General features: G+C 43.9%; 1 protein-coding gene across 1 annotated transcript in view; it reads right to left on the bottom strand.

Moving 5' to 3' along the window:
* Positions 1-1379: 1379 nt before the first annotated feature.
* Positions 1380-17646, bottom strand: part of RTEL1 (regulator of telomere elongation helicase 1) — a gene marked incomplete at both ends in the record, with an annotated part of 50219 nt that continues 33952 nt past the window's right edge. Inside the window, 9 exons of the mRNA XM_084271572.1 lie at positions 1380-1454; positions 6922-7025; positions 7545-7724; positions 8273-8446; positions 10048-10290; positions 12285-12401; positions 12946-13083; positions 14126-14336; positions 16354-16449. Coding sequence (XP_084127698.1) covers positions 1380-1454; positions 6922-7025; positions 7545-7724; positions 8273-8446; positions 10048-10290; positions 12285-12401; positions 12946-13083; positions 14126-14336; positions 16354-16449 — 1338 coding nt within the window. The remainder of the gene's footprint in view (positions 1455-6921; positions 7026-7544; positions 7725-8272; positions 8447-10047; positions 10291-12284; positions 12402-12945; positions 13084-14125; positions 14337-16353; positions 16450-17646) is intronic.

Here is a 17646-nt window from a genome sequence, read left to right as displayed (position 1 = left end):
CACACGAGGCAGCAGCACACACGCTACCGCGTTGTTTCTGCACCAAGTAGATTCCAATCTAAACCAAACCAGACTTCTCAGTGAGGACCAGTGTCCCAGCAACCATCAGATTTCAAAACCAGCATCACATCAGTTACTATAACCAAGGGAAATAAGAACCTTTGAATCTTTGTTCAAGAGCAGCTTGCTTTTTGAGCTATTAACATAAAATTTTCCAAGGTTCCATGGCTGTGAAGCCCACGTAGAGGCTGAGGAAAAACACACCCACAAGATCACTGTAGAATAAACTCTCCCAGCAAATTCTGTGAAGTGTTTCTGCCATCACAGGAACTCCAAAACTAATCAGCAAGGGAAAATAGAATCCTCTGCCCATTTCTGTCGAACGAAACCATGTCAGTGTCAGAACCCCCACGCTAGGAACCGTTCCACTGTCCCCATCAGCACCACCAGGACTCGATGCCCAATGTTTTCACAGCTGGGAAAGAATTAAAACCAAAACTCAAACAAAACCAAATTAAGACAAAAGTGATTTTATTTACAGTTGAATTTACAACAGCTGCTGATGACTTAAAATTTATACAATTTTACAAGTTAACCACTTACACCCACTGCTCACAGAGAGGGGAAGTATTAAGGAATTGGGGGGTTTTTAAAATCCATTAAAATGATTTTATAAAGGTTTTAGACCAATTAGTTCTTTTTTTTTTTTTTCTTCTTGGAAAGTAACCATCAGATAACACAGCCAGAATGGAAGCCCTGACCAGAAAACAAAGCCTCCTTAGGAGCACAGCTCCCCAAAATCCCAGCAGGACGGAAGGTGCACAGCAGAGGCAAGGGAGGGTTCCTGCTCACCATCCAACCACTGGAATTTGGTGGGTTGTTGGTTTGGGTATTTTTTTAAAATAATCCTTTCTGTGAACGTGAATCATTTCTTCCAGGAACACCAATTCAGTCAGGATGGGTTGTCTGGCCTCTGTGTTTAGCCAGCTCAGTTCCACTGTAGTACTGCTGCTCGGGTTTTTCCAGGATCTGATATTACCTGAGGGGCCCATGAACAACAGCCGCCTCCGAGGTGTAAGATTTCAGCCTCAGAGTGGCCACAGTAGAGTTTACAGGCGAATACAAATAAGACATTAACTTCAGTTTTAAGAGAGAACAGCATTCTGCTTTGTCTCCTGCCAGCAGTGAAGGAGAGAGACCTTTCAGACTCGATCACCTTTGCAGGAAGAAGCGGTACGTGTTGGTGCAGGGCACCTAATCCAGAGCCAAGGATCAAAGAGATTTAAATGAACCTTCATCCTGCTGCTGTTCAGCTTGGGAGCCTGAGCCCAGCCATTTCTTCCTGCCAACAGGAGCACTCACCCTTTCTGCCAGTGAGATTATGACCAGAAGAAAACTTGGATTAATCTCTGCTTCCTCACATCACTGTGGCACTCTGGGCACTTCTTCCTTGTCTGTATGCATCAAGGAACAGAACACAGAGACGACAGATGTTATTTCTCTATCACATTATTACCTATAGGAACTATAAGCCATGTTAGTCATTTGACAGTCCCCAAGATACCGTATCTACTGCTTTTAAACACAGTGTTACCAAGGAATCAGTTACTTAACTGCCAGAAATAAAAGGAGGAAAAAGAAAGCCTCCCAGTGAAGTACCAACAAACTTTATAGCGGTTGTATCAGATTAATTACAGCTATGACTTATCTGGAAGACTAAAAATACAGGAACGAGGAAATACAGAGCCTGCAAGAGCTGTTGTGAAGTTCAGATGTGATGGTTATTAGCAAAATCCCCTAAGATAGCTGATGAGTTCCCTGAAGTCCTGCTTCCTCTTGCAGGGATGAGAAGGAAGCGATCGCCTGGGCATACCAGGACATCGGTGATACACGTGGCCATGACCAAGAGGTTTGTAAGGGAACCAAGTACATTCATTTCACCACCATACACCTTTCTCAGTTAACAGCAGAAGACTGGGTCCACGAGGCAACTGCTTCTCCACCCAGGTTTCAGTTTGCTTCTTCACTAATCTTAGATTTTTGAGCCATTCACCCTGCAGATGAAGGCTGTTATGCTGATACCTTGAAAATTACTAATAAAACTAAAATACTCTGCTTATTTCAGAAGGGAGATAGTAAAAAGTGTTTCAAACATTAATCTTTGTGAGAAAGTTGACAGCTCAGAAGGTTAAAAGTGATGGTTACCAACATGAGTGGCCCTGTGCAGGCTTCCCTGGGCTATGCAAGTTAATAGCTGGACCAAAAGATGCAGACTGCAAAAAGTAGGTTCAGGCACAAGTATTTTGAGTCTGAAACATTAATTGAAAAGCCATAAACTGAGGTGGAGAGGAAAACTTTTCCCTCCCAGGAGACAAAGGTCCAAGAGCTCCCAGGAGTCCAAGAGCTCTGAGAATTGTAGGTGCTATATAGAATTAGAAAATCTTACATGTTATTTGTCCATATTACAGGTGTTGCAGGTGAGAATAGCTCTGTCTCTGGAATATAAATGATGCACTTAAACATCAAAAAAAGCAGCACCACACTTGTGCACAGGATACTGAAACCACAGCTGTGCATGCTGACCCAGTCTTTGCAAGACATCCCCTCATGCACTGAAAATCACCCAACACTAATCCCTCTAACACCCCTCCAGCTGCAGGGAGTTTGGCTGACCCTCTGAAAGCTCCCAAAACATTCCAAAAACGATTCATCACCTCTCCCCACTACTCAGTTATTTCAGTAAAAGAAAAAAACTAGGAAAAAGACCTGGCAATTTGCAACCCCAAGTCACTCCACTTTGAATGATGGGCTGTTAGTCACTTCCTTGTAGGACAATACACACCAAAGGGCTTATGAGCTGAAGAAACACAGTGAGTAACTTGTAAGCAAATAAAAAAATACGGGTTTTCAAATCCAGGCCAGTCAGTGGTGACAAAGCCAGGCCATCTGATGAGAGTTCAGGGCTCAGACACAACATGGTTGCTCATTTCCTGCTGGTAAGGGTACCTCCATCAGACAGCCCTTGCCATGAACGGAGGCGACTGTTCATAGGACGACACATGGGCAGGAATGCGGATGGCAGGGTTAGGAGATAGTTCCCTCTGGGACTGGTTTCAGGGAAACATGGAATAATCTTCCTGTTTACAATCTGCTCCCAGCCAAGCTGTTCTTCCTTCTCCTCCGCATGACTAGCAGAGAGCAGTTTTGCCACATCATCAGGAGAGCTGTCTCTCTGGCTCGGTCCTCAAGTAATACCCCAGGTTGGTGGCCCTGCCTGTGGCAGGAGGGTTGGAACTCTGTGATCCTTGGGGTCCCTTCCAACTCAGACCATTCTATGATTCTATGCTTGACTTTTCATTAACCAAATGATGCTTGAATTGTATCATAAACAAGCCAAGATCAATCACTGCCGTGGTCTCGCCCCAGCCAAGAGCCAAGCACCGCACAGCTGCTCTGAGAGGGAGTGTGGGGGGGAACTGGGGATGGAAGGAAGGGAAGGCAAAGAAAACCAACAAACCAAACCTCAAGGGTTGGAGTAAGAGCAGTTGACTGGGACAGCAGAGAGAGATAACAATAACAGGACTTCATAGCAAAATATACAGAGCTGGTGAGACACAAATGCAGTTTCTCCCTGAACTGCACAGCTCTGAGCTGTCCCAAAGCTGGACCATCCCCAAAACTGCACATGCTGGAGCCATGTGCTCCTTCCCCCCACAAGCCCCCCTTTATGCTGAGCATGATATAATTGGCATGGAATACCCTCTTTGGCCAGTTTGGGTCACCTGTCCTGGCTGTGTCCCCTCCCAGCTCCCTGGGTGCCCCCCACCTTCTCATCAGCAGGGCAGTATGAACAACTGAAAAGTCCTTGACTGCTGGGCAACAACTAAAACCATCAGTGTGCTATGAGCACTGCTCTCACCCTGACTCCCAAACACTGGCTGCTAGAAAGAAAATGAAGTCTATCTCAGCTGAAACCAGGCCAGGTGTAAACTGAGGACCCCTCATCTCTAGAAAGGTGTGTCATAAATAAAGGAAGCCAGGGTGAGGAGACCACAGCACTTTGCTGGAGGTTCAGCATGACTGACATCCTGTAGCCTTCGTTATGGAGAGCACAGAGCAATGTGTCTCAGCTGCTGAGAAGATACTTCTCACATCCCCATGCCCAACAGTCTGCTGTTCAGAACAAGAACCTTCTATGGAATAAGGACATTGCTGTATGCTACCTCTGGAGGATGCCAACAGATCACACTGGTGTTTGTAGAAAGACTCCCAAGGTGCAGTTATGAAGGACAAGGACATCCATGGTGTGTTTTCTTGAGAAAAACCACCCATCATCATCTTCTTTCCTAGCCATCCTTTTTTGGCCATGGCCAGGGAGAGAATGCTGGGTTGGATGGACCTTTACTCTGATTAAGTATGCCTGCTATTACGTTCCAATTATTTGCTGCAAACTCTGCCTGTCTTGCCTGATCTTCACAAATTACAAGTCTGTATCCACCTCAGAGGGCTGTGGTGAGCTAACACAAAGCAAAGCTGTGAATCACCTTGCTAAGAAAAACACCAGTACATTTCTTTCCCCTGCCATCACCTGGCACAACGTGGGATGAAGTTTCACTGTAACTATTAAGATTAACGAGATTAGGGGGCAAATGTGGAAGTTGTTAATAACAAATGACCCATGGGAAACGACTCATTTCCTCAAACACAGCTTCACATTGGGAATCAGACTAGAACAGAAAGAATACTTCCCGTTGGAAGGGACCTGCAACAACCTTCTAAATCCAACTGCTGTCCACCCCAGGGCTGAACAGCAGTTAAAGCACATTACTAAGGGCACTGGGACATCAACCACCTCTCTAGGAAGCCTGTTCAAGCGTTAGACCACCCTCTTGGTCAAGAGATGTTTCTTAATACCCAGTCTGAACCTCCTCCGACGCAGCTTTGAACCACTGCCACACGTACTGCCTCTGGATACCAGAGAGAGAAGATCAGAACCTCCCTGTCTCCTCCTTTCTAGGCTGTGGAGAGCTATTATGTCATCCCTCAGCCTCCTTTCTCCAAACTAGACTCTAAAGTCCTCAGCTGCTTCCTTCCAGCCTTTCCACTGGCTCTGTTGCCCTCCCCTGGATGCATCCAAGTACCTGACACAGTCTAATCTAGTAGCCCAGAGCGTTGCAATCCCCACTCTATGAGATGAGCAATCAGAAAGAGGAGTAATTACAAAAAAATGAGGCTGAGCAAATTCTGTGATTTCTCTCTGAGCTATGAAAATGCACACTCATGTGGGGATAAAGGAGAAAAACAGACCTTGGAAAGGGCAATTTCCAAGACAAAACCCACAGAGCAGGGCACACTAGACCACAGTTGTAATTTTGTGGATTCTTAGGCTGGTAAAACAACAGTTACACGTTGCATCTTACTGGCAAAAGGAGAGAGTTTTTCCCCAGACATTTAAGATAAAAATTTATGGGCTGAGATAACATAATCTCTCTGTGGGATAATAAATATTTGCCTAAGGAAAAAAAAAAATAGCCTCTCCAGGGAGCTCATTCTGTGGCTTACTCAAGTCTCAAGCAGCAGAGACTATAAACACAGGCTAGTAAAATTCCTGACATGATTTTCTGAAGTGGAATATGTTGACTGGCAGATGTTGATCCTCCTTGGCACAAAAGGAACAATCGATGGTGATGCCTATTCAAGGCAATTGCCCAGCCTGCAGCCTCCCCTTGGCTTTCTTGTCCTTTCTTGTGTGTATTCCTTGGGATTTTAATGGTTTTTTTAAAAAAATCTATGGCGTAGCAGGCTGAGAATGGAAGCCAGTGGAGCAGCTATTCTGCATTCTCTCTAGGAGCTTTGTCTGAGAACACCAGTCTAGACATTATTCTGTATTCCTCTTGAACTAAGCCTGTCTCAGTTGTTATATTTTAATTGTATGTTAGTATACTGTTTATTTTCTATGCTTAGCTGACATCATTCAGTGTCTTCTTCCTGAGAAAAAGACCTTTCTCTGGAACTTGGAACAACTGACTTTATACTTGCTTATAGATTCAGAGGTTGAAGAAATTTCTCTTCTTTCTACACTGCTTTTGTAGGTCCCTGAGCTCCTCTGATCTGTAGCCACCTTCTTTACCTGTGAATATTTAGAAACCACTCAACTCTGGCTCACAGATCATTAATAACTGGCTGCCAGAGCAAGAGTTGGGTAAGATGCTACCACACACTGTGGCACTGGTGACATCCTCTTACCTCAAGAATTTCAACGACCGATTTACTCAGCCAGAAAAACCAAATGACAGGTTAACACAGGGGATATTTCAGCATGAATTTATATATTCATGAATCATATATTTATAGAATCATTAGGTTGGAAGAGATCTGTAAGATCAGAGAGTCCAACCATTAAGCTAACACTGCCAAGTCCACCAATAAACCATGTCCCTAAGTGCCACGTCTACACACCTTAAATACTTTCAGGGATGATGACTCAACCACTTCCCTGTGCAGGCTGTTCCTGATTTACCTCATCTCATGATAGTGCTTTACAGAAGGTTTTAAGATGGGAAAAGTCATGAAACTAAACAAGGAAAAAAAAAAATAAAGGTTCAGATATTAATTCTCACTCCCTCTCCCAGTTGGCTCCACAGCTTGCTGCCTGCATAACTCCAGATGGGAAAACATGTGGAGGCAGCTCAGGAGGAGACACAAAAGCACAAAAACCACATCAAAAGGCAGAGGTTTGTCTCCAGCCATACTGCAGAACATGGAAAACAGTGAATCAAGTGGTAAGTCTGCCACTGGGGTTTGGGTTTTCTCTCTTAACAGAGGAATTCTGTTTCCAGGGCTTCTCACATGGTTCTCCTGAAAAGCAAAAAATTCACCAAGAGTTTCAGGAAAAAACTGAAACCAGTAAACAAGTATAACCTTTAAGAACTGCTCCCAGCATGTTTTGCAGCAAGTGAAGTCACATAACGGACATTTAAAAGGCACATCATCCTCAGAGTTGCAGTTAGAGCACTGGAATCTTCCTAGACGGGGGGAGGGGGGAGATCAGGAGGGAGAAAGAGGGAGGAAATGACTAAATTCCAGTCATCACGTGTGAAATTGTCACACACACCACATTTCCACTGCAGTTCAGAAAACAATGACCAGGAGCTTTACAAGCTACCTTCCTAGTGCAACACCTGACCCCGTTACGCTATTTCTTTCACATGACCTCACTCGGTCTCTGGGAGCTTCAGATCCACATTTAGAAACTGAAGTTACATCCTCACTTTACAAGGAAGTTGTCAAGAAAAATCCGTAAAGTTCTCAGGAAACTCTTACCTCATGGTGATAAAGACAATGAAGTTCTTTGAGAGAACATGTGCCAGTGGCAGAAAGTACAAATCCAACTTGACAAACCACACTAAACCTTATTGCTCCTGAGCAAATACAGTCATGAACCAGTCATCGCTTCAGAAACCATCAGCATCATTCTCTTTTCTGTAACTTATCTTTATTCCTGAGGATTAGAGAATTACACCCAAAGTCTCACCTATACCTACCACACTCTGGCTCCATCTCTAGAGGAAAGATAGGCACAGCTCCAGAGCCTGTGACTGCTCTCACATTACTGGTTTCTTTTGATCCTTCGGTCTTTGGCAGTTCAAGTTTGTTTTTCTGGTTAAAGCAGAAGGAGGAAATCTTCCTCTGAATTTTCTCTGGTGCCTCACCCTTAGAAGTGGCTGCATTTGGTTATAAAAACATACACAAAGGCATACAAACCAGTATATCACAGAACACAACACAGACTCTGCAAAGCAGAGCCAGCAGTGCGTTCAGCATGCTCTTACTGTCTAAGAAAACCACAATTTGAATAACTACTTTTTTATGCCATGCTGCTTGCTAACAGAGGTTTCTGATGCTAACACATGTATTATGACTGAAAGGGACCCTTTATATTGAAATCCTTCCTCAGAGTGGATAGAGATCCCCTCCTGCTCCCACCCCACTGAGATGCACAGTTTGCCTTTACCCAGCTCACAGTTTGAAGATGACAGCAGTGTAGCTAACATTTCTGCACCACCCCCCATCTCACACTGCCTTTTATCTCACACCAATTTATGGCTGGGGGTCGTTGTTGGGTTTTTTCATTCTATTTTTAACCCCAGTTTGGACAAAGCCAATTGCTTTGACCTTGCCTTACACACCTAGCCCACAGCAAAGGCTGTTGGACACTACCCATCACCGTAATCAGTAAGAGTCTAAACCTCAGACAAACATTCATTCCAACCTTGTTTCTGGCTGTTTTCTCCTTTGGTGAAGCTCTCCAAACTCAGAGCTCTCCCTTCAGCTTGTGCCTGCTGTTGCAGCAGCTTCTCCCCATCACCACAGACCATTCCAGTCAGCTCCTTACACACCTGTTTGAACTGCTCTTTGTGCTGAGGGCGCACAAACATGTAGAACCCTGTTCAACAACAGAAAGGACAGTCAAGTTAGGCAGGACAATTAATGCCTTGACCACAAAAGACTCCTTACTTTGGCAGGGGGGAGAGCAATTCTTTGGAAGCTCAACAATATCAGCTGTGTTCCTCTGAATATCTTCAGGTTGGTGTAACACTTGGGCGTTTATTGATTTTATACTTATGGGCTTTGCCTTGCCAGAAGACAGATGGTTATTTAGTACTGAAAAGAACCTCTACTTACCTCAAAATTCTTCTGTTGTCTATAGCTAAGCATAAATACCCACCCCAGCTCTATCACCTGACAACCAGTCTAGTGAAATCAAGCATACATGCAGCAACCAGAGAGACCTTCCCATAAAGGAAATGTCTTGTTACTGTCTGGTTGACAAGGATTCACAGAGAGAAATTCTAAAAAAATCCCAATTGTGACTTACTGCCAGGCACAGACAAACCTGCCACAGTCCTCTGAGGTCAAAACATTTGCTTGGTGCAGATAGTGACTCTCTGCACGGAGGACTGCTCAAGGGGAGAGCGTGAGTCACAGTGCCACCCAGTTCACTTCCCTCCCAGTCTTCACCGTGTCAAGACTAATCTGACTGGTTAACGCACCAGATTCGCAGACTGTGACACCCAAGGGCAATGGAATATTTATTGTAACTTCCTAAAGACCACAAACAAACAAAACTGCATCACCAATTCCCAGCATACAACTGTGTGCAACATTTCCTGCTGAGGAGCTCGCACCAGAGACCTGGGAGAAGGTGGAATGGGGTTTTACATGGCATTAGAACAAGACGTCTCCATCAGAGCAATCAAGACCAATGCAATCCTCTTTGAAAACTTTGCAGTTGCCTCAATTATTTTAATCATTAAACCCATGAAATAAAAAACCACAAGAAAACATATTACTCTGGAGAAAATTAGTGTCAGCTTAAATTTTCTAGAAAATGATACTTAGGGACATGGTTTAGTAAGTAACAGGTGGTGGGGGGGTGGAAGGTTGGACTAGATGATCTTGGAGGTCTTTCCAAAGTTGAGTCTATGAATGATAAGTGACACAGCTCCACAACTATTCCCAGGTAAAGCTCTGTAGAAGAACAGTGAATCAAAAGTGTGACTGCTTACTCCAAAACCCAGCAGTGATCTAAGAACTTACTTAGCACCAGTAGAGCAATCAGTGGTCATGAGAACAAAACTGAGTCAGTTCAAGAGTCAGCACTGTGTTCAAAAGAGCATCAGTCGTAGCAAGGGAGGAGAAAGAGGTAATGAAATCATCTGACTGACTTAGCTTGCTGCAATTAGAGGCCTCATCTAATGTTTTTAATGGACAATTTCTAACTGAACAGAGGCAACATTTGATAACCTCAACACTTTTTTTCCTCTCTGAACAACATTTGTTTAACACATCTTTCCTGCTGCTCCATTTACCTGGTTTGATAAACCAAAAGATGGGAGAGGTGAAGTTTACCAATCCTAAAAGTTTTCCCTAAGAGTGGAGAAATTCCCAACTAATGACCGGTGAAAGGTTATCACTCACATGAGATCACAGCACCTACATCTTTTTTTCAACTAAATAAAAAAGTGATTAACAAAGCCACTTTACTTTGGAGGAGGTGAAAGTCTTCTGGTCTCTCAGTGGTGACTGCTGCTACTACAGATATCATAGCATCATAGTTATCTGTCCTCTTGTAAGCCAACAGTGCTTCGTGGAAACGGCTGTAAGTGGTTTTGTTCAACGCCCTTTTCACATCATTGAGATAGGTAGTCCTGAGGACCTGGTGGTGATCTTTCCTAGAGCCTGAAGGTTTTTCATCATCTTTCCTGGGAGGATGACTGGCATTCTGCCCTGGGAGAGACAGAACACGTGTGAGCAGGGCTTGGGGAAGAACATGACAAGCACGTCACGCCTTTATTGACATCTCTCTTCATTCATTCCGCTTTTCGTTCCTGGAGTACTTCAAAATGGTAAAGCCAACACTGCCTGCACAGCCACACACACACACACACCTCTCTGGCATGGCCTTGGGCAGAGCCAAAAACCTGCTCCTGGCCCCTGAGCAAGTTCAACCTGGGGATTGCTTTTAGCATCTCCCTGGGCTTTTTGATCTTTTAAATGGAGAAACGTGTCAGTTGGTCACCAGGGAATGAGAAATCTGTGACACAGGAGGCACTGTGCATGGATGTCAGCAGTAAATCAGGTTTTGTGCTACACTGAAGGAATTAGAAGCATTTTAAACAGATGGTTTAACCAGCTATGTGGACACACGGACAAGTAAACTGCTGAGAGCAACGGTAAAGAACAGATTTCTCATCCCTTCTCAATAAAAGGAGAAGAGGCGTGTGCTGCACTTCCCCACCAGGATAAACATTCTGTCCAACAGCAATAACTAATCTGAAAAAACACACAAGATACCACAAGAGCAGTATCAGAGTCCAAGAGAAGGGAGGAGCAGCTCTGAACATCCTGCTAAACTCCAAGTGGACTTGTGTTCAAATCGGCAGTCTTTGGGTTCTGACATGTTTTAGAGGAAAGTTCTGGTTTGTATGCTACAGGCAGGCAAATAGAGATGAAGTATGAGATAAAAAAGGGATTTAAATTAACCAGCTACATCTACACAAGGGTGCCCAGGGCAGCCAGGTTGGATGGGGCCCTGGGCAACCTTGTGTAGCTCCAGGCCTGGAGGTTGGTGTCCCTGCCTGTGGCAGGGGGTTGGAGCTCTGTGATCCTTGGGGTCCCTTCCAACCCAGACCAGTCTGGGATTCTATCTTTTGTTATTTAGATCTTTATTCTCCAACTAAAGAACTTTTAAAGTAGTTAAAGAAGACAATGAAGTTAAACCCCACGAGTGTGAATGTCATAATCATTACCTTTCATTGTTATATCATACAGCTTTCTGATAACTTCAGAGGAGCACGCCCTACTTAAGGAGCGAACATGAGAAATAACACATGGGTTTATTGCTATTCTTTCTTTTCTTCTATCCACAAATCAGTCTCATGGGCTTTAGGACACATTATCAGAGATTCTGTTTTGTTCAAAAATTCTTAGAATACAAAACAGAAGAGGAAAACAAATCAAAAGAAACAACAGAGATTCATACCTGAAAAGCTTTCAAAGCCTTCCAAGGAAACATGAGCTTCTACTTTATTTATTTTTGTTTTAAGAAAGGATTAGTCTTTGACTAGTTTTTACCCTCTAAAGAAAGACTTCTAAGCTGTCCAACTATCCTACTCATTTCCTTGTGAGAAACAGAAAAAAAAATTCCCAGCTGTTCTCAGGAAGATCTGTAATCAAATCAAAGATAAAATACCCAACAGCATGAGATGAGAGGGATGCACACAGAGATTAGGGGCAATTGTGAGAGAACAATTCCTGTGCAGAGAAAACAGGCTGTCCACATGAGGAGTGTACTCTTTACTAATACAAAACTGGAACTGTTTTCCTCTTCACACCTGGATTCATTTTGACCTAAGATGAAATTCCTTAAATGGCTTTTTCATGAATCCTGGACAAACAGGAAGCCCAACAGGTTTGTGCTCAACCCACACTTTCCCCTCACTGACAGATGCCAGGTCAGTCCAGTGCAAACTTCTGGCTTCAGCTGATGTTTTTAGCTGGTTTCACATCCACCTTGGTTTAATTTATTGGCCATTCTGTTTTGTACAATCCTTGCTGAAAATTGGGAATTACCATCACTCCTATGTACAGGCAGCGAGCTGCTGCTGTGCTAGGCAAGCACAACAACATGGGTTCTCACCAGAGGAATTTATGGACAGTCATGAAATAAAACATACCACCTATTACCTTAGGACTGTGGGTTTATCTAAGGTGAGGGGTACCTGCACAGCTCAGTCCTGTTGTCAAGTGGAATCCTCCCCGGTTCAGGTGGAGCCCAGGGTTTAGCTGAGCACATGAGTCCTTTGAGGATGCAGTTATCTGCTGACTCTGTTTTTCTCCTGTTAAATCAAACCAGTCTGTTAACAGAGAACTAAAGGAAGAGTGAACACAGAACGGTGAGCTTCAAAGTATGCTGTTCAAATCTGAATACACCTGAAGATGTAGATGTATTTCTCTGATAAGAGGGGATGAGCTAACACCTGCTGCTTTGAGGACTTAGTTGTTCCAGGTTTTCAAGGATTTCAGGAGCTCTGAGGGCACAGTTACCTTGTCTTCACAATTCCTGTGCTACTACACAGGTAGCAAAGGCATCACAGTCTTTAAATCCACAGACCAGAATCCAATTTAAATAAGATCCATAAAATCCCCTTTTGAAATACAATGGCATTATGACAAACTAAGCAGCAACTAAAGCTCAGGCATCTGTGTATGCTCACGGGAAGGCAGCGAAGAGGATCATGGAGAGCAGAGACTTAGCTGATTATTGATTAAACTGAACTGCCTTCCATCCCTGCTTTGCTACATATTAGACATCTTGCTCTACGATTAGATAACATCCATCAAACAATACAACTGCCTGCAGTGCTGAAACAAGGGCCTCACCTATTTTTTTGGCCAGTATCTCTCTCTCTTCCCGCTGCAGGCTGTGCTCAGGTTTGTAGCCACAGCCCACTCCAGTCAGATTGCAACAGGCTTCATCAAACTGTTTTTTATGTTGAGGTCGAACAAACTGGTAAAATTCTTTCATCAGAGAGAAGAAAGAGGGGGGGAAAGAAGAAAAGTCAGTTGACAGCAGGTGGTAAGTGCCACAGAAACATACAGTGGCAGGCCTTTGAGGTTAGGTAATATGAAGATAAAACATGTCTGCTAAATAATTTAATATCTAAATGTTCTTATCTAATATTTATACAGTAAGCACACTTAGAAATTACACAAAGGTCAGTTATCATGCAAGCTTCCAGCAGTATTACTATCAGTAGGTAATAACTGCAGTTTTTTCCACTGTCAGCATGGAGTAACTTACCACTTGGTGGAAGAGGTACTTACAGCAAAAGGCCATGAGCTACCTTACCAAGTGTCAGGTCAAAGTATTGACTAGGCAGCTGCTTTGAATAACTGATACATCGTTAATTTTACAGCTCACCTCCTATAAAACACTTGCCAACCAAAATAAGTGCCAAATGGATTTTAAGTTTCAGGTGGCTGCCAGTTTTGAAAACTCTACTTACACCTTAATTTGACAATCAAGTACTGCCTTATATAGTAAGGCCAGCAAATTAGGAAACAGATTGTGGCTACTATTAGCTTTAAGTGCTCATAATGAGCTTCCCATTCCTTAACCTTAAAATTAACCTAAAGCAATTTACAAGATGCATAATGATGCTTCTTCATTTTTAGTAAATTAAAGTCATCACAGAAAAATCCACCCATCTGCTCAGGAGTGGAGATGGAAAGGAAAAGTCACGAAGAAAGCATTGTGCAGTTACTCTCAATGCAGTTGTTAAGAGGCAAGAAATATACCAGTTAAACTATCAATCCATGCTTGCCCAGATTACTGGCTTTATAGTCATCATTATTTAAATAGATAATTTCTTGAGAAATTCTATCTATTTACAACTTTAACACTGAACCCTTATGAATGCATGTGTCCAACTCACAGACACGTTCTTGATTGTACCTCCTAAATCACAGGGAATAAGTCCTAGGACATTTATAGTTTAAAACAACACAGGCTTCCATGGAAGTGATCTAAATGCAAAGGTCAGGTCATAAATTTCCATACCTCGTAGCAAGACATGCTTCTTCTCATCCTCTATAAAGAGGGAGCTCATTTGAGATAACATGGCATGGAAGTCATCTGTCTTCTTGTAGTGCTGAAGAGCTTTAGAGAAGAGATCATAGTTCTGTTGGCTGAGGGTGTCCTTCACTGTGGCGATGTACAAAGTAGCTCGGGCCTTCTTTGGCTCTGTCAGGTCTGCTTTCTTATCTGCTTGCTGTAAAGGAGGAGGAGGGCTGCTCAGTAAACAGCATCACTTGAGGAGTTCACTCTCATGTTAATTCAGATGGAAGGAATGTATTTACCACTCCACCAGCACAGAGGACAAGGAATGCTTTCAACTAAGGAGTTACTGTCTGTTGTAATTATGGTAGCCATTCCCATATCCATGTGTTATCTCCAAAAAAACCAACCCCAAACCAAACAGCTTCAGTGCCACAGAATAAACACAGAATAAACTGGCCTACTTCCTGGACAAGTCCAATAAGCCTCCTGCAGGAGTACAAAGAACAGAAGACGTTCAAGCCTTTCGGTTCCTCTAAGACACTTCTTCGGGCACTATGCACAGGAGCAAGCTGAACTGCTCTTTTCTCTTGGGAAAGGTTGTTCTTCTACAGACACAAGCAGCAGGGACTTGAAATGATTCAGAACCAGACCTCCCTTATGAAAGGGACTGTGCCTATTACAGTGTTCTCAAAGTATGTGGGCACATGAGCTGTTGGACCCTTTACACATGCCTTGGTGACAAAAATGTGTCACTGGGGCAATCCTGTGGCACAAGATGTTGTTAGTTTTCCCCAGATGATTATTATATCTATTTCTAAAACATCCATCCCTCACACTTGTACAAGTTCATTCCCTCCCAGAAGAGCAGTGATGCTATTCACCTTCTCTGCTGACAAAGCCATCTGCTTCAGAGGATTTTTTCCTAGAGAAGGCAGCCAAGTCTTGTTGCACAACTATTCTTAGGAGAAGGCTTAATAAGAGAAATGACATCTACTCCAAACCTTGAGGGCTAAGCCTGACTCATCATGACATCAGACAGCAACAAACTGCAAACACAAGCTTCTGTGTGCAATGAACCTGCTTCCTTCCTCACACCTTGGATATTTATACGCCTCAGGACCTGTGACTACTTTTATCAGTTTCACTTACTCGGCGACTGGGAGTCTGACAACCAGCACAGGTACCTTGGACAACACACACAGAGTCACCCAGGGGATTCTCATGAGTTTCTGGGGCCTCTTAAGCAACTAGCTGCAGAAGGAGGTAACTGAGTTTGGGGACAGTGCAAAACAATAATGTACAACTGCAAACACAACACATAACAATGACCCACCACAGGTGGGGTTGAGATGCAATCACTTACCCAGAACAGGTCAGTTACACCATAGAATCATAGAATCCCAGGGGTTGGAAGGGACCCCCAGAGCTCATGGGGTCCAACCCCCTGCCAGAGCAGCTCCCCAGCTCATATTGCACAGGGCGGCGTCCAGACGGGGCTGGAATCTCTCCAGGAATGGAGACTCCACACCCCCTGGGCAGCCTGTCCCAGGGCTCCCTCACCCTCACTGGGGAAAAGTTCTTCCTCTGCTCTAACTTGCAGCCATTGCCCCTTGTCCTGTCCCCACAGACACTGACAAGGGGCTGCCCATTTCCCCCTGCATCCCATACTTAAGATATTTTCAAACATTAATAAGGTCCCCCCAAGTCTTTTCTCCAGGCTGAACAGCCCCAGGTCACTCAGGAGATGCCCCAGGCATCATCTCCATAGCCTCCTCTGGACTCTCTCCAGGAGATCCCTCTCTTTTTTTATCCCAAGGTGCCCAGAACTGGACACAACACTCCATCTGGGGCTCTCCCAGCAGTTGACTATGCGATCACTGTAGGTCCCTTCAACTGAACGATCCCATTCAATTCTAGGTCAAAAGGAATGAAACCCCCCATCCCACCCAGTCAAAGGGAGATGATGTTTGCAGGGCAGTCTAAGGCCAGAAAGTAATTCCCTTCACCTACTAGCCCTACCCAGGCCTGTGCCTGACTGGAGCTGGGACATCTAGATTGGAGAAAGAGCATGACAGAAATAGATTTCAGATGTGCACTGATGAATATTTACAATTTGGAGAAAAAACCTATTGTTCTGGCAGCAGTCATCTGTCTGCCTGTAAATTTCCAATTCAAATTAAAGCAGTCTGCAGATCAAAGAGATGGCACAGACACATGAAACCACATACTGTATTGCTGACTAGCTTTATTTTCCTCCTTCCTCCTTTCTGCTCATCTGTTAACCTCTTCTCATACTGGAGGGAAAGTGTTGACAGACGTTGTGCCTGTGAAGATCAAAAGAAAAGATGACAGGTCCAAAAGCCGTTTTTCAAAGTGATTGTCCATTTAATGCAGCCATTCCCAGTAGCAAAGCTTGTTATCCCAGTTTGTGACGCCGCTCAAGAAAGCGAAACAAGTCAACCTGAATTATTGCAACAGAGCCTGTTTCTAGAAAGTCATCTCTTACCAGAAAATTCAAAAAGTGAAACCAAAACAGAGGAAATGAAGAACAAAAAAATGCCTTGGTGAAGATTCCCAACTAGGTGAGGCTGGACTTACAGCTGGTTCAGGGTAGCTCTGGGAGCATACACATACTTGTGTGTAACCAACGCCCCACATGCCCCTTCACTTTCCTGCCTGGAAGTACCTCTCTTCTGAAGAAAGCCCATATTAGGCTTTCTTTTTTGTTGGGGGGAGGTACTGAGAAGGGAAGCCCAAGAAATCTTGTAGAGAAGATTACTTGGAGAAACACTTGTGGCTTGACACACTCTTCAGCGTCATCTCCCGTTCCCCATAGCAAAGAATTGCACTTGTACTGCAGTGACTGGAAATACTGGTGTATGTAAAGCTCCAAAAAAGATGTGAGTGGGCATAAACAAGAGGAGTGGGATTGCTTAATAGCAGACTCTCCAATATTAGATGAAGACAGTATCAGCCATTAAGATCAATCACCAAAGTAATAGAAGAAACTGCGGGATAGCCCCATATTGCCAGTTGGTTTCTACATACCTGTTGGGAAAGCAGCTATGTGAAGCCATGTCTCTGCTCTTGCCCAATAAAAAAGCATTATTGGGCAAGAGCAGAGACATGGCTTCACATAGCAGGATTTTATTGGGCAAGCACATGACTGTCAGTGCATTTCCAGACCAGAGCTCCTGGTTCATGAGAGGAAGCAGTGTAACAGTACCCCTATATCCACTGTGACCTCTAAATGTCTGTTCAGATCACAACACTCTAGAGTCAACTACAGCTAAACCAACACCACTAAAAATCAACAAATCCCTAAGCCAGTAACTTCAGACTTGCTGGTCTGCAGTCAGCTGCTGCTACTCAGAAACACAACCCCTGGTGCACTCATGATACTGCAAGAATTCCGAGTCCTAGACAAGCCTGGCCTTTACTCAAGTGCACACTGAAAGAGAGTTTATTTAAGCATCATGCAACAGAATGAAGATTTGGGATACAAGCAGCAAACCAAACAG

This window comes from Gallinula chloropus (assembly GCF_964237585.1).
Source record: "Gallinula chloropus genome assembly, chromosome: 16".
Taxonomy (NCBI): domain Eukaryota; kingdom Metazoa; phylum Chordata; class Aves; order Gruiformes; family Rallidae; genus Gallinula; species Gallinula chloropus.
Note: the sequence above shows the minus strand (reverse complement) of the source record. Positions and strands in the feature narration are given on the sequence as shown.